At 41.4% G+C, this 27428-nt stretch overlaps 1 protein-coding gene across 7 annotated transcripts in view; it reads left to right on the top strand.

The window, feature by feature from the left end:
• ARHGEF7 (Rho guanine nucleotide exchange factor 7) overlaps positions 1-27428 on the top strand; it is a 367648-nt gene that overhangs the window by 273687 nt on the left and 66533 nt on the right. For 5 of the 7 annotated variants that reach the window (XM_029604689.1, XM_029604694.1, XM_029604693.1 and 2 more), the window contains 6 exons: positions 5031-5109; positions 8288-8427; positions 13758-13982; positions 14891-14911; positions 15301-15394; positions 16539-16628. In XM_029604689.1, the coding sequence (XP_029460549.1) occupies positions 5031-5109; positions 8288-8427; positions 13758-13982; positions 14891-14911; positions 15301-15394; positions 16539-16628 (649 nt within the window). The remainder of the gene's footprint in view (positions 1-5030; positions 5110-8287; positions 8428-13757; positions 13983-14890; positions 14912-15300; positions 15395-16538; positions 16629-27428) is intronic. The other 2 variants (XM_029604696.1, XM_029604690.1) reach the window with 1 other exon arrangement.

Below are 27428 nucleotides of genomic sequence, written 5' to 3'. Positions count from 1 at the left end.
GCATTTCCCGCTGCAGTAAAGAACTCTCTTATTCTCATCTGCTGTAGGGTAGGCATCTGGGGAGTCTAGGATCCTTCCCTCACCTTACCCTTTCTTTTTGTATGTGGCATGTTCGGATAGCAGGTAAATTTTTCGACGAGTCGGGAGAGCTCTCTAAGCGCGTCTTTCTCTCACGGTGGCCATTTTGTTCTACCTACTCACGACATCTTTAAGGACCTTCTCCTTCAGATGTGGGAACACCTGATCTTCATATCTCCAGTCAATAGGAAGGCGGTACAACCTATTTGGTACAGCAGGCCTTGGGATTCGAGAGGCGCCACCTCCCTCACCACTCTGTGGTCGTGGAATGGGACCTCAAAAAGGCCAAGCGCTCCCGTACCCATGCCTCTGCCCCTCCGGGGTGGTAACATAGGGAGCTTGATGCTCTGGGCAGAAAGGTCTTTCAGGGTGCTATGCTAATTACCCGTATTGCCGCGTACCAGTTATTTATGAACCGATAAAAAAAAATACAGAGACAATTTAAATTAGCTTACATTGTTCAGATAGAATCTTAAAAATTATTAGTCCAGACTGTTAAAGAAACAAAAGTTTGTGAGAAATAAAATGCAGATGAGATGATATTGTGCCACATAGAGACCATCTTGTCTGCCTTTCATTGCGATGAGATTTGAAATTTGGGCAGAACTAATTCAGAGAGCTTATCACAGTGAATTTTGTTCTATTTCCAATGTGAATTATAACTAGATGAGTGATTTTCCTTCTTTATTGGGAGATTTAATTGTAGATTAAATAACTGGTGGTCAGACCTCGGGACACTTTCTAATCGCGATGTTGTCTGACCATTAAATCTAGAATGATCTGCAAGGAATATCAGATCTAATGTATGCCCTTTATCATGGGTCAGTACATTCACTTTTTGTTTAAACCCAAAACTAATAGGGTAAGGTGAGTTCTCCAACCACAAGCTATCAAAAATCAAATACGGTAGGGCAAAAAATCTCAGATGTCCTTATCTTTGTATTGAAAAAAATCTTTATTTGTAGTCTCACAGATGTATCACAGGATATTTCAAACTTGTTATGAGTTATACAGTCCCCCGACACGGACCATGTTTCATACAAAATCTATCGAGAGGGGACCATAGATCACAACTTTGCGAAGGTTCAACTGTTAGAAACAAATTGACTCAATTTTCAAATTCAATATAGACTGGCTGAATGAAAGAAACATTCATTCTTCCCAATGCATCCTGTTTGCAAACAGTTAAGTTTTTGAGTCAATTTGTTTCTCACAGTTGAGCGATGTACCTGCCTGAGACTCTGAACGGTACTGGTGGACTACTAAGAAGCCAGGGAGAGCATAGCATATACATCTATTCCAAAGGGTAGCAGTCTGCAAAAGCATTCATAAATGATATTCATTTACAAATCAACCTGCTTTAAATTCAAGGCATGTTTAAATGCTATTAAAATGCTTTCACCTCTTTTGTTACCAGCAGGAGGCTTAAATATTACCATATATTGGGGCAGGCATAGCTGATTTAGCACAATCTGTTCTGTTTCAAACAGCTATGTTCTAGTGATTGCAAATATATCGGGGTTATGTGCTAAAGATAAATCAAATATAACTGTTTTCTTACCATGAATGAGTGTGCATTTAAAAGTAATATGGTTGGGTAAGTCTAAGCTCCTGGCTGGCTTACAGAACACAAGATGGGTGTTAAGATTACTATTATTGCAGAACATAATATAACTAGAGCGTTTGGCTAAACAGCCATAATGTCCTTGTCCAGTCATGACGGGTATTGGCTTATAATCATTTGAATAACGCATCTTTGCCGTGACTAAGAACCATGAAAAACCTTCCCCGTAGATAAAAGTCAGCAGAGATTCTAGAACACCCTTTGTGAGCTGGTGCGTCTTGCCTCCTCTCTAGCCAATTCAAATCTTATCTGAAACCCTACCTTTTTGAGTTTGCTTTTACATCTTAAACCCTGGCTCTCCCTATTCACAGTCTTATCAATTTTTAACCATGTTCATTGTAATAAATACCATTTCCTGAAGCTTCTTTTTTTTATCTGTGTCTTGACTAGATTGTAAGCCCCATAGAGTCTCCGATGCACATTTGTACAGCACTGTGTATTTATGATAACAGGTCTTCTTTCTAAGATTGTCTAGTTCCCTTGAAAACTGAGTTCCTCCTGCCATGTGCAAACACTTTTAGGTTCTATTTTGCCTCTGTGACCTCAATGCCCTATGCACCATGCGGCATTAGGAGTTTGGGAACCTGTCTGCTACTGTGCACTTCGTTTCCTCCTCCCCCACACCTGTCGAGGCCATCATTGCTACAGACAGTTACCTTCTATGCCTATACGATCTGAATAGCTCAGAAAAGACCACATGCTTTGTGCACAGAATCAGACTTTTATTTGTCAGACTTTGCAGGGTTAACATTTAGAAGAAAATAAACGGTGCTTAAACATTGCATGTTTCTAAAGTCCTTGCCACTTAGCATCTGTTTATACTAAATATAGTTCTGCATCATTAGTGGACTGAAACATGCCAGACCGTAGCCTGCTTAGGAATATTAATAAAGGTAACTAGCTTGCTAGCTCCACCCAACTTTGGGAGATTCCCCTTCCTTTTACCTCTAGAGCAGTCTCTGGAGATCTCGGGGACCTTTGAGGGAAAGAGCTTGCTTTCTTGGTTCTGGTACTGGCTGGGCTGAGTAGGTGTCTCCCAGCTCTGGGGCTGTCTCTAGCTTTGTGGCAGGCTGCCAAATATCAGTCAGGGCTTTCCTCTCTCCTGTCTCACCGGACCCCCCCCCCCCCCCCCCCCAATCCTCTACCTCTTCAACACAGGGAGGTGCAGGATTGATGCCTTTGCATCGTCAGGTGTTAGTCCTCTTTCCGCCGGCCCTGAGTCTCCACTGCAGCTTTTTAACAGTCGGGACTTGAATATTGCAACAGTTCATGCATTATTTATTTATTTATTTATTTAGAGGTTTCTTATATACCGAGGCACGTTTGCAAAACATCACCTCGGTTCACAATGTAACATAAATTAGCAACAGGCTTTACAATAATAACATTAACAGGTAGGGATTAACAAGGGCAGGGGAGAATAATACGAGAAATATATACAAATGTACAAGTTGATATTAACAAGTAGGTTAAATAAGCAATAAGGATGATTGGGGGGGAAGAAGAGGAGGGAACCTAGAGTAAAGAATGGGGGGAAGGAGAGGGTGGGGGGTGTAGAAATGGGCGAGGGTCAGAAGGGTGGGGAGAGGGTCAGATGGGGTAGGGAGAGAAAAAAGAAGGTGAGAGGGTCAAATGAGCGGTCGGTTGGTGGTCAAATGGACGGTCATGTCGAATCTATGTGGGGAGTCAGTTTATTAGTCAGGATACGCTAGTTTGAACAGCCATGTTTTAAGATTGTGCTTAAATGTTTTGTGGCAAGGTTCCTGGCGTAGTTGGGAAGGCATTTTATTCCAGTGGGAGGTTCCTGATATGATAAAGGATCGCTCTCTAAAGGTGATATGTTTCAAGCACTTAGGAGAGGGTATTTGGAGTTTGGCATTAGTCAGTCAGAGCACTAAAAGTGGTTATTTCTTCATTTCAGAGTGCTCCCTCCCTCTCCCGGGGGGGAGGAGTCACTGCGCTTGCTAGGTGGCGATTCCGTAACAGGGCCTGGCCCAATCCAGTAATCTCTTGACCAGCAAGCTTTTCTGACCCTTGTTTTCCCCTCTGTGACCTGTCCCTGTTTTGGGCTTAGCCCATTTTTAATGGAAAAGCTTATAGCCCTTAAGTAAATAGGCAGATCAGATAAGCTGGGCCTGTATTTTTGTTCTGGTCAAAGTTCCTTATCTTGTTTCTCTCTGCTGAAAAGGTGTTTCTTTGCTGGAGCATACCTGTCAGCATCCATCTTTTAAAGTTTGTGTCCTTCTGAAGGCAGTATTCTTAGAAGGTAGAATTCCTATGTTGTTGCATACAGTGGTTGAACATCTGGTATCTCCCTTACAGTACTTAATTCTGTCACATGTTAGCATTCATCTTTATAATCTATTTTGTGACCAATGTTGAAGGTAGATATTGTCAATATAACATGAATACATTTTGTTAGTTTTTTTCATTAGTTTTATAGTTGATTGTGGGCATCTTCTTGAAGGTCTGACATCACAGCTAAACAGCACCTTTTGAGGCTGATATCCTCTTTTCAAAAGAGTGCTGAATCTAGCACTCTGTAAAGGACCACATAGTCAATAATTATAAATCCGAAATTAAAAACAATGTGAAACTTAATGAATTAATGGTGCATCCCAAAAGATACAGGTTTCATAGTCAGCCACAAGACAGAAATATCTTTGCCATCACATTTAACGTTGTGTCATAGGTTTATTTATATTTCTGAAAATAATAGATAATGCTGTTTAACTACATTACCTGGAGGGAAAATAAAAGTTCAGGAAAATGCTCATAAAAGAGGAAATATTTAGTATCCAAGACTGGTTTCAGTAAAGTCACAGAAGAAAGTGTGCCCTTCCTTATCTCAGATTTCATAGTCTGCTAGGCCAGACATGTCTCAAAAACCTCTTCATGGGTGCTGTGAGATTTGGCCACCGCATTATATATGGCAACTAGCAAACTATTCAACTAATTTTAATGTTTTTCTGGATTTTATTTCTTTTGTTGTTGCTTTTCTTTAATTATCTTATTTTGCTTCAGTCAATCTGTGTTCATTTTGTAAAGAAACTAGTTCTGCAGGTCAGTCAGATGGTGGTAGCCCTGTGCTCTTCTTTCAAGAGGTCCAGACGGGGTTCAGGCACATGGGTTGGGTAACCTGCTTGCACCCAAGGGAAAAGGGGACAATTAATTGTCAATTAGTGAGTGCCATTGAGCAGCTCTGCTTTCAGAGAGTCTTCATTTTGTAGACCTCGGCTTGTGTGAAATGTAATGATTCTGGAAAAGTAATAATGAAGAAATGGTAAAATAAAAGGGAGAAAAATACAGGTTTTCTTTCTTTTCACAGGGGAAACTGCCATTAACGGGAACGACAATCAGAAAGCTAGAAGACACTGAAAACCATAAAAATGCATTTGAAATAACAGGTAAAATAAAGTGAACTTTATAAGTTACTGAGATATATATATATATATATATATATATATATTTAACATTCCACATAAATGATTTTTGCAGAATAAAATGAAGCTTATTAATAGCAGAATGCTTATTGAGTGTAAGATCAGAATCTAAATAAATTTCCTAGTAGAACAAAAACAGATTGGCATACTGAGGTGCTGGGTAAACAGAGGTCAGCAGATCAAGAAGAAACAATTTTGTTACTATCTATCATTGTAACTGAAGGGAATCTAGCGCCAGTTAGTTATTTGTTTTTTTTCCCCCCCAAAAATAAATTTATTTCAGATTTGCTGCAGGTGACCTGGGTTTGATTCTAGTCTTGAGTTCTTGCTCTTTGCGCCACTCTGCCTCAGTAGTGCTCTCAGATCTGGTGACTGGTAAATTTTATTATACCGACCTTCAAAACGGTGAGCAATTAAAACATAAGATATGAATTCATAAAACAAACATAAACATCAAATAAAATGTAAATCCTTCAATAAGATACCAAGCACAACATCACTGACCGTTCTAAGAATTTGGTCCAAAAGCTAGGAAAGCAACCAGGATTTGATCAACTTTTTCTAAATTTCATAAAATTGCTCTCAGCTATCCTGTCAAAAGGCAAGGAATTCCAGGCTAATGGGGGCTTGAAACTGAAAGGTCGTTTGTCTGGTACCCTCTAGAAAAATCTCCCACAGTAAGGGGAGTCTTAAAATTTCCTTTTGCAATGATCTCAAAGTTCTGACAGGTTGATAAGGCAACAGAAAATTGGCCAATTAGGCTGATCCTCCCCAGAAAAGGCAAAGCAATTTATAACCCACTCTGCAACGGATAAGGCAGTCCTGCAGTTCCCTTAACAGGTGCGAGACACGAGCAGACTTTGTTCTACAATCACTTCAGGAAGGGCGACAGGAGCCTCTGAGGCTTGCTGATCACGTTTAAGCATGTACTTTTGCCAAGCAGAGAGCCGGGACTGATTGAATGTATCTCTGCTTCTTGGAATAGTAAATGGGGAGGAGTTTGTGTTAAAGGGAGGGCCGAGCTAGCCACAAATGACTGTCCATGCCGACTCGCTGCTGAATCCTGATTTGTCAGTGTATGTGTAGTTGGATCTGTTTGTCATAAGGCTGAAATCCTCACCATACAGGGAGAAGGCTGCCAGTCCAAAAATAATCCTCCTTTCTGAATTTGGAAGGGTCTTCGTTTTGTTGAAAGTCATTCAGATTTTTTTTTTAAATTCCTTCCACCCTCTTCTTTTGATTTGTTTACACTTTAGAAATAGTGATAATTAAAAATAAATTCAAAAATCCTATTTAGAGCTGTTAATATTTACTTTTCCTATCAGTGTTACAGCGAGTTTGAATTGCTGTAATCTGTACATGGAAAGCAAGAGGTTTCATTCTGGTAATAACGCTTGGTGACATCAGTACTGGACTCATGCCAGCTCTAGACATTGCAGAGTAATTTCAGATAAACTGCAGGCAGCTTGCATGTCCATGCATACTTTGTACCTGTAGAGCTGCAAGCTCATTCTCAAAGGGAAACTCCCAGCAGATGTTCCCTTTTGAAAATGTGGGTCCAGCAGGAACTGCCGTTGCTTTTGATTGGATTCATCTGATAAGATTTACCTCCGGTAAATCCAGGCTGCCTCGGATCTTGCAATCCATTGCAATCCAAAAATTGCACCGTCCTCTGTTTTTAGCAGCGATTCCATTAGTTTGCTCACCACAGAGTTCAGACTAACGGGCCTGCAGTTCCCAGCCTCCTCCTTACTTCCAATTTTATGAATAGGAATCACATCTGCTCTTTTCTAGTCCTCCGGAAGTATTCCCGACTCTAAAGAAGCATTGAAAAGGTCAGCTGGGGGGGTGGGGAGCTGCAAGGACATCTCTAGGTTCCCTTAATACCCTCGGCTGTATCCCATGTGGCCCCATCGCTTTATTAAGCTCCTCGTGAACCCGCTGTTCTGAAAATGAGGTTCACCTCATTTCCAGTCTTATTTATGTTATGTGGTTCTGCTCCAGGCAGTGAACACCAAATAGAAATAATCAGTTTTGCTTTTTTTTCATCAGCCTTTACAAATTCCTCCCCTTCACCTTTGAGTCTCGCAATGCCACTTCTGTACTGCCTTCTATCACTAACATATCTTAAAAAAAAGCCTTGTTTCCCTATTTTATCCTATTTGCTCTTCTATTTGAACTCTCGCATTCCTGACTACTTTCCCAGCTTCTCTTAATTTTTCCAGATCTTGTCGCTTGGCTTCCTCTTTCTGCGATCTCTTGGGGATTATGAATTCAGACCTTTCCTGCCTCACCTTTTCAGCTGTTGCTTTAGAAAACCAAAATGGTCTCGTTCTCCACTTCCCTTTGTTTACATTCCTAACAAAAAAAAAATGAGTTGCCCTTGTATCATCTCCTTTTAGTTTTGTTCACAGCCCTTCTACTTCCCCTAGATTTTCCCATCCAGAACGACTCCTTGAGGTACTACCCCCATTTTGAGAGAGTTTTCCAGAAGTCTAGGACCTCGACTTAGACTGAACCTTTCTCTCTTGCGTCCTGACATTGATCCACACCATCCAGTGGTCATTGAATAATAGCAATACTCTAAACTATGGATTGTTCGTTCTAACTGGCAGCTTGCTTAGTTTTCAGCTTTATTGTGGCTACTGTTCGGTCTTATTTCTAGGACTTTTTTTTTTCTTTTTCATTAATTATTTTCTCTCTCTTATATGGAAACCTTTATTAAATAAAAGGAATGCACCCTTTATTATGGCTGCACCCCTTTATTAAAAAAAAAGAAATGCTCTTTCCCTAAATCTCCTTGCCTGGGTTTTGCTTTATTGATATTTTGCATAAATCAGTGTGATATCTGCATGAGTTTCTGCTGAGAATTAACACAACAGCACCCCAATTTATTGAGACGCATAATGTTGAGAGGGACTAGGCAGCAATTTTCAGAATCTTTAGTTACTAGTCTCTCTATCAAATAAAAATGAGACCAGTGAAAGCAATCTTAATGAATTTCGGATGTGAATTGTGAAAAATGTGTCCTAGTACAGCAGCTTTAACAGCCTTATTTATAGTCATCCTCATGCATTCCCATATAGTAACTATATTGTCTGGAAGAATTTTTCTATCTCAACTGTGTTCTCCTTGTATCTAGGAAATATGATTGAGAGGATATTGGTGTCCTGTAACAACCAGCAGGATCTGCATGAATGGGTGGATCATCTCCAGAAACAAACCAAAGTTGCAACCATCGGGAATCCTGCTATTAAACCCCACTCTGTGCCATGCCACACTGTAAGATTTAATTCAGTTTATTTCTTGATTTAACTGCATTTCTTATGGAGTTGTAACCCAAAGAGATGTCTATAAAAATAAACAGTAGATATAATAAATTGCAGTGAAATACAGTCCAAATAAAACGCATACAGTAAAATAAGTAAAACTAATTAAAATAAAACTTCTAAATAAAAGCATAACATAAATCAAGGTTGAAACATTACATTTCTAGAAATAAAACTTATTAGTAAAACAATTCTGCATCAAAGAATAAAAATAAAATATGCCCAGAAATAACTCAGAATAAAGACACAGTATATAATATCTCCTATAAAATCACGGTAAAATGACAATTGGTGAGAAGAAATCCACTTGCCCATCTGATGAAGGATAGAAATATACATGAATATAAAATATAAGAAAGACTTCTGGGTTCTTTTTATAACATCTGAAAAGGCTACAGAAAGAAAAGAAAGCTTTTAGATCTTTTCTAAATTTCATGTAGTCGTTCTCTAGTCGCAGTGATGGTTTTTCTTGGAGTATTCTGCACTATCTCATGAGTGTGCTCAAGAATAATTTGTCTTGGGGAGAGGAGAACTAAAGGTTCCTGCTGAACAGATCTCAAGGAACACATCAGATGAAGAGGAACTCCTAATCGAGCAAGGTACGGGAGAAAGACCTTAAACCCCAGGCATTCAATTTTAAAGTGTATACAAAATGACACAGGGAGCCAGTGCAAATCCAATAGGAGTGTGGTCACTTCTTAAAAATTACCTTGGCAGCCGCCTAATGTGTTAGACGTTAAACCGTGAAATAAGGAACTGCAATAATCTAAGCAGTTTAGTAAAAGTGAATGGGTGAGAAGTTTAAGATCAGTGGGGTCTAAAAATGGTCACAAAAGGAGGATGAAGTACAGGAAAAAATAGGATTTCTTTATCGGATTGGAGATACGATCTGAAAAAGTCAATGGGGAATCTAAACATGCACCTAAAATAGTGATGGCCTCCTTTAAAAGAATTGGGTTCCCCTGCCATGAATGGGGTTGGTAGTGGATTACATCTCTTCTTGACTAAGTTTAAAAGAGTTAAGCCAGCTAGCTACTAATGTAAGACAGCCATTTAATTCAAATAGAGGATCAGCAGAATCCAAATCACAGCTTGCAATGATCTGCACATCATCAGCATGAAACCAAATCTGAATCAGTATTGCAAATGTACCAAATAGAGATTAAAAAGAGCAGGAGAAATCCCAGATCCCTGAGGGTCAGCACAGTCCAGTTCTTTGGGTGCTGAAGTGACCGAATTTTATGTTACTTGATAGACTCTGTCCTTTAAAAAAGAATTATACAAATCTAGAGCTCGATCCTTAATCCCAATGTCAGACAGCCGATGTAGTAACAGCTGAGGATCCACAGTGTAAAAAAGCAGCACTTATTTTTAGGCAAATAAAAAGGACAGCTTTTTACCATCATCTAAATTGAGATTCACTTTGTTGATCAGAGATACTAAGCTGTCTCTGTTCTATACCCTTTCCTAAAACCAGACTGTCTCTGATGTAAGACCAAAGAAAGCAGAAAGTTGAAGTTGAACTGTTTTTCTCAGTAACCTTAGAGATGCCACGATAGAAATAGTGATAGTTGCTTGTCATTTTGGGGTCATGCTGCTGTTTTTTTTAAATTGGGGCAAACAGTGGCCACCTTCAATGATTTGGGCAGTACCCCTGATTCTAAACTAGAATTGATAATGAAATCTAAAGCCGGGAAAAAGTCCTGGAGTTGGATTTCTCACTAATTTAAATGGTATTGGGCTTTAAGGCTGAGGAGGAAGAGGTCATCTGTTGTAAAATGAACTGCAAACCAGGGGGCACGCTGAGAGGACATCAGTTTAGAGCTCCTCTTCTGTTTCTTTTTTTCCTCGTTGATAAAATACCTCACGCTGAAAGGGAAGTTCCCAATCCTCTCCCTTCACTGGCCTTGCTCAATAGAAGATTATTTGGGTTCCTTACCACAGCTTCTAGGGCAGTGGTTCTCAACCCTGTCCTGGGGACCCCCCCAGCCAGTCGGGGTTTCAGGATATCCACAATGAATATGCATGAGAGACAATTTGCATGTTATGGAGGCAGTGTATGCAAATTTTCTCTCATGCATATTCATTGTGGATATCCTGAAAACCCGACTGGTTGGGGGGGTCCCCAGGACAGGGTTGAGAAACACTGTTCTAGGGGGTACTCCAGGAGCCAGTTCTGTTGCGGTGGATGCTGGGGAGTAGGTGGTTCTGTCGCCGGACATGGAAGCCTCTCTCAACCCCGGAGGGCTGATAGCCCCTTTCTCCTCCATCACGGATGACGTCAGCAGGGGAAGCTTCGCCCACTGTGTGGCTCGAGCTAACGGTTAGGTCAGGTGGCTTCTGGGTAAGCTGTGTCTCCCCCCCCCCCCACCCCCCCGTCCCGCTATCGTGAGACTTGTGCTGAGACATTCAGAAGGGATGTTGTCCCTGCTTGGGAGATCTTGCCGCCTCGTTGAGCACTAGAAGTGGTTTGGAAAAGTCCCCCTGCATCAGGCCTTGACACCCGTGGATAGCAGGGAAGGCCTCTGGGACCCAGGGTTACCTTGCAGGATTCCAGCAATGAAGGACTGGTGAGAACTATCCACCGTGTCATTTTAGATAAACCCTCAGTCATTACTTTAGACTTTGAAATGCTCTAGTTTCCTTGGAAAACTCAATTTCTTTTTTAGTCAATATGTCTTCTGATTGATATATATACCATCATATACAAGTTACTGAGGGTATCTATTGCTTCTCAAAAAGAGAAACGGGTCATTAAGATGCAGAATATTCAAACTAATCTGGTTCAAGGTGAATCATTATACACACACAAAAAAAATGGAAAATTCCATTAGATATTTAAATCTGAGTATTGAACTTTCCTGTTGTGGATCTTGTCTTGTCTGTGGACTTATTTAAGAAATATATTTTGAAGATCCCTTCTGAAGCATTACCTATTGCCTTTAGAAAATAAGGGGGGGGGGAGGGGAGTTGGTGATCTAGAGCAAGACGTTAGAAACTTCAGGGGAAGTCCAAGTGGTTAATAGAGAAGCACTTTTGCTTTCTTTCATTTTCCCACAAGACCCTAATTCTGCATTGAGATTGTTTCTTTGTAATAGACTCACTTTGTATTATGGACAAAAAATGTGATTTCACCCAGGTATTACCAGGGCGTCCCAAGAGCGCAGGAGAAAGTTTTTCTATGCACCCGTAGGTGTCCAGCTTATAGTTTATCTATGTAAATGTATTGTGAAATTTCAAAAATGCAACTGAGATTTTTTCTGGATTCTCAAGTAAACGATGGCTAGTTCTCTCTGTATATGCTATGGCATTAAATGGTGTATGATGCAGATTTTCTTTTACCTATTCTCGCTTATTATGGATCTTGTGCTCCCTTTTCCCTCTCTACTTTTCTAAGTGAGAGACTCACTTTTTTTTTCCTTCTGTGATAATATATTGCTTCAGTTTATTTGTTTACTGGGCACCCTCAATTTCTGTAACAAGGGTTCTTGGGTTAGGTATACATTTAAAAAAAAAAAAAAAGTAAAAAAAAAACCTGCAGTCTGGCAGGTGTAACTGTTAAAAGTGGTCAATTTACTAGTAGGACCAGACACATCTTGTGACATAGTAGAGAGGTTTGTGGCTTCTGAACCAGCAACTAACTGGTTGCTGTAACAGGGGAAGTCCTCTTGATGGTGCTTGTTTGAGAGTAAAACTTCTTTTGAGAAGCATCCTCGTTGAGATCATCAGAATTTGCGCAGAGCGTAATATAGAAACATAGAAACATAGAAATGACGGCAGAAGAAGACCAAATGGCCCATCCAGTCTGCCCAGCAAGCTTCACACATAATCCCTTTGCTACTAGAACAAGGAACCAGATGTTCCATGGGCCTGGTGTTAATGGTATTTGTTACTTCACATAGATTTGCTTTGTCACTGCACCAGTTAGAAGAGGGTCTATAAATAACTAACACCGCACATGATACCACTTTGTTAGACTATCTTAAAATATAGCTTTATTTTCTGAGATGACATCAAGTGTCACACTGTCTTTATCAGGCCAACAGCAGCTGAATAAGACTTTGCATATTAGTACAAGCTGCAGAAACATTCATACTGCACGCACGACTATTACTCGAGAGAGAATGCTAATTGGTGCGTGTACTCTCAACAGTCCTAGATGATAAAAGAAGAACCACGTGCAGTTTGAGCCAGATGTGGGAACATGGTAGAAATTCTAGTTGGAAATCAAGATCGTCAACAGTTTTTCTAAAATATCTTGAGTAAACCAGTTCTCTCCTTAAGCACTTTGGGCCGGATTTTAAAAGCCCTACGCGCGCCGGGCCTATTTTAAAAAAGGCCAGGCCACGCGTGTAAAGCCTCGGGAGGCGCATATCTCCCGGGGGGCTTCGGAAAAGGGGAGGGGGCGGGCTCAGAGGCTCCCGGCACCGCGGCCATTTGGCGCTGTGCCGGGGGGATCGCGTGCCGGCAAGGGCTAAAGGCAAGATAAAGGTTGGGGGGAGGGGTCTAGGATAGGGCTAGGGGATGGGAAGGGGAAGGGAGGTTAGATTAGGGGGTTGGGAAGTTCCCTCCCAGGCCACTCTGAAATCGGAGGGAACAGGGGAAGGCCGCGGGTGTCAGCGCGCGTAAATTGCACTAATGTGCACCCCCTTGCGTGCGCTGACCCCCGATGGCATGTGCATGTTATAAAATCGGGCGTCCATGTGCACACGCTGGGTAGCGAGCGCGCACTTGGACGCCCGTGCGTACCTCTTAAACTCTACCCCTTTATGTATAAATATCCGTCAGGCATTCTGAAGGCTTTCAGAAGTAAAATGCTAAGCATTCCCTGTTCATAAAATTGCTGTGTGCGCCCCTGTTGAGGTTAATATCGTTTTAAGTTATATATGATGTGACAGAGAAGAGTGCTATTAAGGTTATATATAATTCAACAAAATTGCTTTATGGGCAATATTTTTAAGCCCAAACTCAATAAAAAAGATTTAAACATAAGTGTACATTCATAGCTTATGCATAAAATTTGAAACCATGAAAAGCCTCCAATAATTTTCTTTTAAACTGAAGATATTCTCCCATAAAACTCCTAGATACTTTGAAGGTTAGTATTAATCATCCCTGGCTGAAGTGTAAAAGTTTCAATTATTTGGTGTGAACAGTTTTATATGATTGTAACCAGTAATTATTTACATGAAATAAATACAGAACAGCACAGTTTGGTTTGGTATATCTACTTATTGGACTTTTTTTTTTTTCCTTCTCTCTTTCCCTTTACACGTTCACAAGCTTCCCTCCCATCCGGTCACACCGTCCAGCAAACATTCAGACTGCAAACCAATGCCACTTACTCCAGCCTACCACACTCTTCCTCACCTGTCACATCATGGGACCCCACACAGCACAATCAACTGGGGACCTCTGGAACCGCCGAAAGTGTCCAAACCCTGGAGTCTGAGCTGTCTCCGACCTGCACCTCCACTGCGACCCTCAGCAGCACTCTGCTACAAAGAGGTGAGACGGCCGGACTCTGCAGTGTTACGCGACCGTTTTCAGAATTAGCGTTTTTGGGTTTGTTAATCTTTAGATGTCCTTGCTTTCCATTCAGGGGTTGGATTTAGGCATAGGCATAGAATGTGGGATCTGGAACCCCCTTACTGTCCGATCTCTGGGGGAACCTGCTCTCCCCATTGGTCTTAGGTGAATGGGCTCCATAACCTTAATTCGGCTCTTCTTCCATTAGAGTTTCCCATCTCCCTTCATATATTTTGTCCTCCCACCATTACACAGAATGCTAATGGATTACATTGGATTTGGGTCCTTGCTTGCAGTGCTGCAGACTATCCTGATATCATCTGCTTAGGAATAGAACCTTCCAAGGTTCTCTTGTTTTGATGGAGTTTTTGACTGGTTGTACTGCAGTTCATTGTTAAATATAGTCATATGCTCTCTTGTTTGTTTTATTGTAGAGGTTTTCAGCGCTGTCCTTCAGTACCTCCTAATTCATCTGGTTTTCAGGATATCCTCAACGAATATGCACGAGCGAGATTTGGAGTGCACTGCCTCCTTTGTTTGCAAATACATCTCATGTGGATATCCTGAAAATCAAACTGACTGAGGGCAGGTTTGAAAGCCCTTGCTTTGAATGTATTTGGAATATGTATAAATACAGAATTGCCAAGTTTTGGAGACCTGCATCCATGGGGGCAAAATCTTCTTCAGTTGTAATTTGCATTGCAGAGAATCACCAGCAAAACTGGTGTTCAGTGCCACATGGGGCTTTGGGTATTATGGGGTTTTCATCGCTGTAAAATTTTGGCAGTGTGTATGCTGTTTTAAGTTGACATTTTGAGACATCTTTGCCCTCCTTGGACTTGCTCTGCTGATTTCACTTTTTCACTTTCTTGTTCTGCACTTTTTAGAGGATGTCTTGTATTCTGAAGGTAAGGGGGGGTGGATAACTTTGTATTAACGTTGAAATGGCATGTCCCTGCTGTAGAGCAGAAGTGCTGTCTCTCTGTTGCTGTTTTCCTTTGCTCAAAGCAACCCAACCCCTTACAAAGCAATGCAATGCTTTTCTTTCTAAGATAAGAAGGAAACGTTAATCCAGCTCAAGCAAACAAAAATGAGACCAGGCTAATTTCATTTTTAAACACCAGCTCACAGCGACTGACACTATCATTAAAACCTACCTTCTGCTAACAGTAGCTTTTGTGGTGGCTCCTTTCTGTAGGCTTCAGTTAACAACTAATGGTTAATTAGGCTACAGTTTCCGCTATGATACTGCCAGCAGTTTTTAACAATTTGTTGGGTTTTTTTTTAATCTCCCCAGGATCTCAGCAAGAGCCCCAAAACTATGAAAAAGTTACTTCCCAAACGCAAACCTGAACGGAAACCATCAGATGAAGAATTTGCACTGAGGAAAAGTACGTTTTTAGGTCTACTGTTAAGACTAAGGAAAGAAATGCAGTTAGGGCAGTGGCTGGGTAAACGCATGCCAGGATTTTTTTGTAGCCGCGGACAGGGACGTGGGCGATGCTTTGAGCTGCGGCTTGCAGTACCTTTTCAAATGTATTTGTGACCTCCCTTATGCAGAATGAATGGCGTCATTACTTACCCTTCCCTGTCTCATTTGAGCTTCCTAGGCAATGGTTCATTGCTTGCCGTTAATTGTAGAGCAGAGTTCTTAGAGCTAAAACTGGATTCTTTGCAGGTTCCGGCAACTTTTATTGTACTATATTAAAATAATATAGTGGCGATCTACATGCTTTTCTGGGATCACAGTCATAACTTGGGGAAACAAAAGGGCTGATTATGCAAACTGAATTTGATAAGTCTACAATAATTCTTAGTTATTACTTCAGAACTCTTGCTCTGAGTACTTTTTTTTTTAAAATTTTTGTAGACTCTTAAGGCCAGGCCATAGAATGGCTCTGTAAGTTGCAAATACCACCACGGGGTAGGCCCCTGATCAATTTCTGTCTGTGCAATTTGAGCATCTGTGAAATGTGTGAATGCCACGGAGCTTCTTGATTTTCAGGAGCTAAATCTCAGGGGTAGAATTTTAGGTCTAACCAGAGGCGATGCAACGTTATCTCTTTTTAGTATTCCTGGCCCCTTCTGCTTCATCTTCCCTCTCTACCCTTTCTTATCTCTCGTCACCCTGCAGGAGTGGGTGGTGGGTGTTTCTCCTTAGCAACCCTCGGCAGGCAAGGCTTCCACCTTTTGCAACCTGCTGCCGCCACAGGAAGTCAGCTGGTGGGAGTGACTTAGATGGGTTATAAAGATTATATTGGTCAGAGGATCACTGTCCTCTATACCACTCTCTCATCCGTTCCTTTCCCGTGCCTCGACGTTGTACAGAAAAGGTTATCAGGGAGCACTCCTCCAATCACACTACGTAGGGAGATGGGCAATACTGTGGGGAAAACAAATTTGCATTTCTTTCTCCTTAGAAGTTGCTCTTGGGAGGGTACAGTCACAGCACGGCACCTACACGCCAGCCACTGCTGGGGACTAGCTTATCCGGTAGCAGTTCAGTAAAGTTTGTCGGCTTTTTCTTGAATTCAGGTACAGCGGCATTGGAAGAAGACGCACAGATCTTAAAGGTTATAGAGGCTTACTGCACAAGTGCCAAAACACGCCAAACACTTAATTCAAGTAAGCAAGCACTTTTTTTTTATTGTATTTATCTGTAGAATATATCAATACATACTGTCAGCAGTTCCTAAGAAATTATAACATTCAATCTTCTTATCAATCTCTGGAAATCTGTTTTTTGCTTGGTAGTCCAGCTTGCCCTGGAAAATGTGCTGTTAGCCGGGTATGACTTGAGTATCCCTGTTGTATGCAGGGGGTCTGGTTATTTTTACACACTGATTTTTGTGGATCATTTTCTGGTGATTGTGTATTGTATTTTGTAGCAAAATGAGCTTTGACCAATGTGCGAGATTTACAATTGCGATGAAATTGTCAAAATATGGTAACATTCTACCAAGGCTCTGCTTATTGAAATGTGCAACCTTAAATCCGTCCATGAAGAAGGTCTGAGTGGCTTATAGATGAGGTAATTTCTATGAAGGAGCCATACCTGTAGGTTTAACCTGCTTTGTGTTCCTTGGTTTTTGGGGTTGTGTGTTGTTTTTTTTTGTGTGTTTAATAGTACCTGGTTATTTTTGAAAGCCCAGTCAGCAGGCCTGGTTTAAGCCCAGTCAGTAGGCCCTGTTGAATCAAACTGTGAGACTGCTACTCATTGTAACATTATACTGGTTTTAACATCCTTAAGTAGCAATGTGCACCAGATCCCGGCCTATGTTCCGAATGAGCAAAAAGAAACTAAAAAAAACAAAAACCAAGCTGTGTGAACTTCAGCAAGTTGGTTTATCTTCCAGGGTACTATAAGCTGGAGAACATATTCAGGTGTTAATTACCTGGAAATGCTTCCTTTAGATTGTTGACCGGTTTTTCCTCCTCTTCACAAATCACATGGAGAAAGACAGACACATTTCAGCTTACAATAGCAATATTTCTGGGCATGGTATTTACGGGTCGTCAATTCTCCATCTGTATTAAAAGCTTTCAGCTTCACCTTTGGCCTGTAGCTCCGTTGCACAGAGTACTAATTGCCAATGTGCCCTGTACAGAGGAAATTATTGCGGCTTAAATAACCTATCAATCTAAAATGAAATGTACCTATTGTTTCTGCCTTCTGTTTGGAAACCTAAAGCAAGGCCAGGCACCAAAATTATTCTGTTAGCTGTGTCACTTCAGAAGTGGTTGCATTTTTGTGCCTAACAAGCATTAGAATCCCGTTTGGTCGAAAAACATTACGGACCCCTCCAAAACAGCAGTACTTTGAGGTTAATTGTTATTTAGTAGTCCTACATAATCTTCAGTTACGAACTAGCAGAAAATCATGAGCTTCTGCTTTAAATAGGGCTGCTCGCAGTTTCTGTGATAAACTTGAAAATTTGAAATGCATTCCCTGTGTATGCATGAAATTGATTCAGTCGCTTTTTCAAGTGGATTGCTTGCTAGCAGGTTTTTTCAGAAGTGACTGGAGCAGCAAAGAGCTTGTTAATTGTAAAATAATTAGTTGGGTAGCCTAAACTAAAATACCAGAATCTATCCTTTGGTGCACTGTAGAGTGACTCAGAGATGAAGAGGCTTTTAAAAATAACCTGTTTATTAAAACAGGTTTAGTTTTTAATGGATTGAATGTCTAGTAAAACATGATTTATTCAGGCCTGGTCACTTAACAGAGGTGTGGGGTACTCAGGCCTAGTAAGGGATGAAGGAAGAATGGCTCCTGCTGCTACAAGAGCTGCTCCTGCTGGCTAGTAAGTAGTGCGAGGGCTGCAGCTTTGAGAAGATGCCTCGATAGTCCTTGGGCCGGAGAGGGATCCTGTAGCTGCCTGGACATGCTATCTTGAGAGGCAGGAATTGAAAGATGTAGGGCTCTAGACAACAATCTCTCTCTGTTTTTCTGGTAATCCAAGAGTCAAAGGAAATGCTAGGAACCAGAGGCCTAGTAATGGCTTGTCTAATAGTGAGTCCCACAGTTTAATATTCAGGGCTTAATTTTGAGCTATAACTAAATCTTAGTGTCTCTCGCCCCTTCTTCCTTCCAAAATCCAAGTCGAAATATATTAGGGTTTCAAATGTTTAATAAAGCAAATTTCATACTCGTTGTTTAAAAACATTTACAAACTACTGTGTTCTTTTACCACACTGCACTCTTGCTTGACCTTTGATTAGTGATCACAATGGGGAAGTTCAGCACCCATCAATGCTTTCAGACTCTGTTTGGGGGAGCCCTTGTCATAATCTGAGACCCTCGTTTCCTGTGTCAGAGTTTTCAGAATTCTGCAGCAAGAGTTAGCAATTTCTGTGGCAGTTATGGGGCACATTTGCATAATGTTGCATTTATGTTCAGTTTAATGTCATTTTGTTTTTACTTTGTAAACATCATTCTCTGACATTTCTGTGTCCAGTTAACGTGTGTGGCTCTTTATTAGAGGAAAAAGGGATCAGAATGATGCAGGAGGGAAAGGGGAAGAAACCTAGAGATGGCCAAAGAAGGGATTGCAGGCAGAAGGTTTAGAGGGATAAGAGATGGGGGAGGATCGACACATGGAGGGGGCAGAGGATGGGGCCATCAGGGAAGGGAGAATTAAAAAAGGATCTGGGAAGTGGGATCTAGGGTCAGAGGAAGGGAATGATCCACTCATACCACGTCCCCAGACTTCAGTCCTCCCTCTCACTTACATTCCTTCATGCCCCTTCTAGTCCTCTCCCTGACACCCCTCCAATCCACTCTTTCACACCTCACAGCACTCACCCCCTGCATCTCCTCCAATCCCCTCACTCGCTCTTTTGCTTCTTCTCTGATTCCATCACTCTTGCCCCACCAATCCCCCCTGCACCCCTCTCTCCCGCTCCCTCTCTCCCGTCACTCCTGCTTTCTGTACCCCACCAACACACCCTTACTCACTCTTGCTCCTATCCTCTGTACCCCCTAGTCTTTTCTTTCTCTTCTGCTCTCCATCCCAGGTAGCATCTCTCACATACAGTATAGAGACTTGCGCACAGACCCTCTTTCACATAACCGGCCCTCAGCCCCACCATCACAAACTTCCAGACACACATACACACTCTCATTCTCACACTCTCACACACACCAGCATACTCACCACCATACGCCACATTTTCATTTGGAACCCTCCAAAAACCCCCAGCAGTAAACCTCTGATTCACTTCAGCCAGAGGAGGGGCTTGGAGAACAGTGGGAGGTCTGTTAAGCTGCCTCCTGCTCAGGTGGTGGAGGAGAAGAGAGCAAGCACAGCAGAGAGTGCCTGTGGGAGGCTGCTTGGTGCCTCTGCAAGTGGGGGCTGGCAGGAAGCCAGGTCTAAGCTCCCACCACTGTAGTTAAGCCAGGCGATGAGAAGAGAAAGCAGTGAGAGTTGCTGTTCCTGCATGGGCATACAAGTCCCACTGATGTCACTGATGCTATGCATGGGTACTCTGATTTACATGTTTGGAGCCTATGGGACTATCTCCAACCAGATGTAAGCAGTGGATTGCAGTGCCCTAAGATCCCAGCACCTTGGCAGTATTAATTTTGGCTTGGTCCCCAGTTGGCGCTAATCTTTAAAAAGGAGATAGAGCAGCTTTTAAACTAGAACAAAGGGGAAAGCCGACAGTCGCTCAACAGCGCATGGTTCTGAGAGAGGTATCTTCAAAGGATACTAATAATGCATTAGAATTAGGGCATCCCGACAGTGAGGTTCCAATAATAAGAAAAGTAGTCCAAGTGCCTGTAACTAAAAACTCACCTGAGCTAAAAAATTCTAACATTCCTATCAATTAAAAAGCAGAATAAAATACAAACAAAAAACAAACTTTGAAATGTTTGTATGCTAATGCCAGAAGTCTAAGAAGTAAAATGGGAGAATTAGAATGTATAGCAGTGAATGATGACATAGACTTAATTGGCATCTCAGAGACATAGTGGAAGGAGGGCAACCAATGGGACAGTGCTATTCCGGGGTACAAATTATATCGCAGTGACAGAGAGGAGCACCCGGGAGGCGGTGTGGCGCTTTATGTCCGGGATAGCATAGAGTCCAACAGGATAAACATCCTGCATGAGACTATATGCACAATTGAATCTTTATGGGTAGAAATCCCTTCTGTGTCGGGGAAGACTATAGTGATAGGAGTATACTACCATCCACCTGGTCAAGATGGTGAGACTGATAGTGAAATGCTAAGAGAAATTAGGGACGCTAACCAAATTGGTAGTGCAGTAATAATGGGAGACTTCAATTACCCCAATATTGACTGGGTAAATGTATTATCGGTACATGCTAGAGATATAAAGTTCCTGGATGGAATAAATGACATTTTTATGGAGCAATTGGTCCAGGAACTGACAAGAGAGGGAGCAATTTTAGATCTAATTCTCAGTGGAGGACAGGATTTGGTGAGAGAGGTAACGGTGGTGGGGCCGCTTGGCAATAGTGATCATAATATGATCAAATTTGAATTAATGACTGGAAGGGGGACAGTAAGGAAATCCACGGCTCTCGTGCTAAACTTTCAAAAGGGAATCTTTGATAAAATGAGAAAAATTGTAAGAAAAAAACTGAAAGGAGCAGCTACAAAGATAAAAAGTGTGCAAGAAGCATGGTCATTGTTAAAAAATAGCATCCTAGAAGCACAGTATAGATATATTTCCACACATTAAAAAAAGGTGGAAAGAAGGCAAAACAATTACCAGCATGGTTAAAAGGGGAGGTGAAAGAAGCTATTTTAGCCAAAAGATCTTCATTCAAAAATTGGAAGAAGGATCCAACAGAAGAAAATAGGATAATGCATAAGCATTGGCAAGTTAAATGTAAGACCTTGATAAGACAGGCTAAGAGAGAATTTGAAAAGAAGTTGGCTGCAGAGACAAAAACTCACAATAAAACCTTTTAAAAATATATCCGAAGCAGAAAGCCTGTGAGGAGTCAGTTGGACCGTTAGATGATCGAGGGGTAAAGGGGCACTTAGAGAAGATAAGGCCATCGCGGAAAGATTAAATGATTTCTTTGTTTCGGTGTTTACTAAAGAATATGTTGGGGAGATACCCATTCCAGAGAAGGTTTTCATGGGTAATGATTCAGATGGACTGAACCAAATCACAGTGAATCTAGAAGATGTGGTAGGCCTGATTGATAAACTGAAGAGTAGTAAATCACTTGGACCGAATGGTATACACCCCAGAGTTCTGAAGGAACTAAAAAATGAAATTTCAGACCTATTAGTAAAAATTTGTAACCTATCATTAAAATCATCCATTGTACCTGAAGACTGGAGGATCGCTAATGTAACCCCAATATTTAAAAAGGGCTCCAGGGGCGATCCGGGAAACTACAGACTGGATAGCCTGACTTCAGTAAAAACACAAAAATAGATGCCTTGATCTTTTTCAATGTTTATTAAGACAGAGACGTGTTCAAAAATTGCCCGACTCAGGCCGAGATTCGCGACTCAATAGCCGCTGCCTCAGGGGCTTAAACACTCCACAGTCGTAATTTAAACTCAGTAATGTGATTTTCATCCAATGTACAATCATTGAAAGCCAGCAATGCTTAAGACAACTTCTGCAACAGCGTATCTATTTTTGTGTTTTTCCTGACGGCTATCATAGATCGCCTACCTCTTTGTTTTCTTGGACCTAGCCTGACTTCAGTGCCCGGAAAAATAGTGGAAAGTGTTCTAAGCATCAAAATCACAGAACACATAGAAAGACATGGCTTAATGGAACAAAGTCAGCATGGCTTTACCCAAGGCAAGTCTTGCCTCACAAATCCGCTTCACTTTTTTGAAGGAGTTAATCAACATGTGGATAAAGGTGAACCGGTAGATGTAGTGTACTTGGATTTTCAGAAGGTGTTTGATAAAGTTCCTCATGAGAGGCTTCTAGGAAAAGTAAAAAGTCATGGTATAGGTGGTGATGTCCTTTCGTGGATTACAAACTGGCTAAAAGACAGGAAACAGAGAGTAGGATTAAATGGGCAATTTTCTCAGTGGAAGGGAGTGGGCAGTGGAGTGCCTCAGGGATCTGTATTGGGACCCTTACTTTTCAATATATTTATAAATGATCTGGAAAGAAATATGACGAGTAAGGTAATCAAATTTGCAGATGATACAAAATTGTTCAGAGTAGTTAAATCTCAAGCAGATTGTGGAAAATTGCAGGAAGACCTTGTGAGACTGGAAAATTGGGCATCCAAATGGCAGATGAAATTTAATGTGGATAAGTGCAAGGTAATGCATATAGGGAAAAATAACCCATGCTATAGTTACACAATGTTAGGTTCCATATTAGGTGCTTGAACCCAAGAAAGAGATCTAGGCGTCATAGTGGAAAACACATTTAAATCGTTGGTTCAGTTTGCTGCGGCAGTCAAAAAAGCAAACAATGTTGGGAATTATTAGGAAGGGAATGGTGAATAAAATGGGAAAATGTCATAATGCCTCTGTATCGCTCCATGTTGAGACCCCACTTTGAATACTGTGTACAATTCTGGTCGCCGCATCTCAAAAAAGATATAATTGCAATAGAGAAGGTACAGAGAAGGGCGACCAAAATGATAAGGGGAATGGAACAGTTCCCCTATGAGGAAAGACTAAAAAGATTAGGACTTTTCAGCTTGGAGAAGAGACGGCTGAGGGGGGATATGATAGAGATGTTTAAAATCATGAGAGCTCAAGAATGGGTAGATGTGACTCGGTTATTTAGTCTTTCAGATAATAGAAAGACTAGTGGGCAATCCATGAAGTTGGCATGTGGCACATTTAAAACTAATCAGAGAAAGTTCTGCACACAACGCACAATTAAACTCTGGAATTTGTTGCTAGAGGATGTGGTTAGTTCAGTTAGTATAGCTGTGTTTAAAAAAGGATTGGATAAGTTCTTGGAGGAGAAGTCCATTACCTGCTGTTAATTAAGTCGACTTAGAAAATAGCCACTGCTATTACTAGCAATGGTATCATGAAATAGACTTAGTTTTTGGGTACCTGCTAGGTTCTTATGGCCTGGATTGGCCACTGTTGGAAACAGGATGCTGGGCTTGATGGACCCTTGGTCTGACCCAGTATGGCATATTCTTATGTTCCCAAGCAATTCTTTGGCAACTGGCCAATTCTGCAGGAAAAGCTAGATTTTGCGGCCCTTCTCATGGCCACGGAATCGTGGAAGACCAGGGGCCGTGGTTATGATGTATTCTTTGCTTAGGTGAAAGCAGTGCCTTGTTTGCCAGTAATATTATTGGGTTCAAATGGTGCAGCTTCTGAGAAATTCCAAAAAATGCAGGCTGAAAGTTTTGGTATTTAGCAGTAAACTGTCAGATACCTTGAATAGTCTACCAGTAGGGGTGGTAGTAACCGAAACCACAACAAAATTGAAACATGTTTGGGAAAGAATCAGTAGGGAGTGGTAGATAAAAGAAATGAGATGGGTGATGGGGTGTAGGAGTAGCTATGGAAACTTGCATACTCAGTCACCTGAAATAGAGCAGGGACAAAAAGGAGAGATGATAGTGTTGACTTGCACAGAATAGAGGCATGACTGGTAAAGCTTCAGGAAGTGAGGACAAGGTCATCCCACTGACCATCTGATGACATCACCCACATGTGAGGACTGACATTCTGCTGTACTAGGAGAACACCTGTTACAGGTAAGCAACTGCACTTTGCGCACTATGGCTGGAACAGGGTCTGGCCCTGGAAAAAGCTGCCAGGGTTGGCGGTGAGTGCTGTCTGTGGGGGCAGGGTGTGTACCTCCAGGAGTAAGCAAGCGACATGCTACAGCAAGGAGTGCAGCTTCCCGAAGCCTGGGCAGTACTACCGACAACCTGGTCTGGATCCAGTGGGTGTACTGCAGTGCAGGTGAAAGCAGAAAGAGAAGCCAGAGGGCTTAAAGGGAGAGCATAGCTATGTACTGCTGCGTAGTGGGATTTTCCTGGTCTCAAGAGCTGAATGAGAGGGAGAACCTGAGACTTGACGGAGGGAAATGCTGGTGGGGCCAGTGAAGCCCACTCCCTGATGCCATAGATGCCCAGAGAGAGGAATGGCTACAGACAGACAGCGAAAATACAGGCGTTGGCCACAGCGATGGACCAAGAACTAAGCAAGATGTGGCAATGCATTCTTGGGGAACCGATGGGCGGTGTTATAGTTGGAGACACTACTGGGAGCCAAGAACCAAGGAACCATGGAAAGCCTGGAGGGAGTGGCTGCAGAAACCCCTGAGAAAGGTGCCATGGAGATCTCCGGCAAGCTGTGCGAGTTGTGGCAACAGCCTAAGGAGCCACTGGGAATGCAGAGAAAGGCACAGCAGAGGGCAGTGCAAAAGACTGTATTACCCAAGAGCTTGTAGATGAGCTTAAAGGATTGGCCTAACGAGAGAGGGCCTGCGGAGACCCTTGAGTTAGGGGGTCACAGAGAGTCTCTGGTGCTCATTATGTGCAGTAAACTAATAATGTTTGAGCAAGCATGTCATGTGCCTCTCTTGCAACCAGTTTACAATCACCATGCTTGTATTTGTATTGCATTATGAACCTACAAATATCATAGGTGGCATGATCTGCGCAGCTAATGGTAATTACCCCAAAACTGAGTCAAAATCCTTTGAAATGCAGTAGACACTGTGGTAATCAAACAGCATGCCTCGGGTCACTTTTAATCATTAAGTCCTGCCACCCCAATACTCTACAAAAGCTTTTTAGGGCAATGATTAAAGGTGACCCAATGCATACAAAGGCAAAGAAAAGTTTAATAATTGTATGGGTGTTAGGAACAATCTGGCCACAAACCACTTTTTTTCCCCAAAAATCCTTTCTGGCTGTAGTTGGTCTGTAGAAATACCTAAAAGAAACTAACAGAGTTTACTTGTTTGATTACCGTGATCTAATCAGATACAATGGATAGGAGATCATTTATGACTCTTGCCAACATGGCTGCTCCCAGAGCTTTAGGGAATGACATAGCAGCCACGTTAAAAGGATTTCAAGAATGGCCTGACAGCATTTTGACTTATGTGGTCATTATTTTGTTGTGGTTAAGTTTCTGTTTCTCAAATGATGTTTTGAAACACTGCACGACATGCAGGGTACTTTTAAAGATTGGGATAGCCTTTATTGGAGTGACACATTTTAATATACAACACGGGGCCTGATTTAATAAGGCTTTTTTCCTGTTCGGTGTCTCTGCGGGAGGAGGGGGAATGCTTATTGAGTTAGGCCCATGGAATGAGTACATTTTTCTTTCAGCATTACTCTCTTGGTAAAGACTGCTAGAAAGTATGCAACATATTTCATCCCAGTTAATTGCATTATGACTTTTTTTTTTTTTTTTTTTTTACAATTGTTGAGCTGTTACAAGTCTCTAGAATAGTTTCTTCAAATGTTTTTGACAGGCTCCATTCTCTCTCTAAGCTTATCAAATGTTATGGGTGTATAAGTGACAGCAGGTTCTATATATGGATAGTTTGATCTCAATCTATGTAAAACAACCGGGCAGTGGATTCCTGTTAAATATATTGACATAAAAAAGATACATTTTATGTATTTAATTTTTTTGTGTTTACAGGACATGCAGGAGAATGCCTTATGTTAGCACCAATTTCCACCTTTTATAATTTTTCCACATAATTTTCAAAATTCCCCACATAAGCACCGTAGCATCCAAAAAAGTATATGCATGTGTTGACTACTTTTGCTATAGCAAAATGGCATATGTCTCTGTATCTTAGTCCACATAAGTGTGTATTTTTCTTATTCCACGGAACTAGCGCGCATAAATTGGCCAGCAACGGAAAGTTGCACAGCTTCAGTGGAAAAAGGCCACAAGAGTGGAAATTGAGGACACATCTACTCATTTTGTCAAATGCACACTGCCTCTCCTAATACACATACAGTTTATGTGACTTGTATACCAGCATTCTCTATTTCACACATCCACGAACGCGCCCACACAAAACGGTATCTGCATCTGTCCCCAACACACATGCGGAGAGAATTCAAACGGTTTCTCAATTTCACACGCACGCATAGCTGCCTTCTCTCGCAGAGACTTCTGTGCCGCACAACGAGCCACCGACCACTCTCGTCTCTGTGTCCCTCACACGCACAAAATCGACCTCTCTTTCTCTTGCTGGCACTTTCACATGAGAAAGTCTCTCTCGTTTACATAACCGCAGCCTCCTCATGTCTGAAACTCAACCAGATTTGGAAAATTATACTCTTGTGTAAAAAAAAATGCCTGTGAAAATATTGGAGCACGGAGTATGCATGCCTTTCCAATCTTGAGAAAATTGTATGACTTACCTGGTTTGCTTAAAATGTCACCTTGCTTGTTTCTTGGCCCTATTTCATCTTTTCTTAATTTTATTTCTAGGTTTCCTTTCTTTTTTTTTGTGTGATATTGTTTACCCTTTTTCTGTTAAAAGGCACAGCCCCTTCTTGGTTGTACTCCTTAGCTGTTCCCGATTTACCTGTTTCAGTGTGATGTGTGTATGGGGTTCTGATATGGGTTAGTACAGCAGTACTTTGACTTATATATATATATATATATTCATAAAAGAAGGGGGTTGCTAGAAGAGATTTAAAAAATCTTTAAATATGTATTTCTCCTTAGAAATAAAGTAAAAGTGGAACAGAAAAGGGGTCCTTAAATCAATTGGATGTTAAAACAAGCAAGCTTATTATTAAGTTTAATACTCCCATAAAGCCTCTCTAATTAAAAAAAAAAAAAATGCAAAAAGAGGTTGTTATAAAACTCTTCCCCAGCCCAATCAGTGAATGATCCAAACTCTTTGCTGTATGTGACATAATCTCCTTCAGAAAATGTGTTCTGAATGTTCCACCAATCTGATATCTAGTTTATTGAACTTCTTGCTTATTTTAGAAT

This window comes from Rhinatrema bivittatum, chromosome 5 (genome assembly GCF_901001135.1).
Source record: "Rhinatrema bivittatum chromosome 5, aRhiBiv1.1, whole genome shotgun sequence".
Taxonomy (NCBI): domain Eukaryota; kingdom Metazoa; phylum Chordata; class Amphibia; order Gymnophiona; family Rhinatrematidae; genus Rhinatrema; species Rhinatrema bivittatum.
The sequence above is the reverse complement of the archived record's forward strand: the minus strand, read 5'-3'. Positions and strand labels throughout refer to the sequence as shown.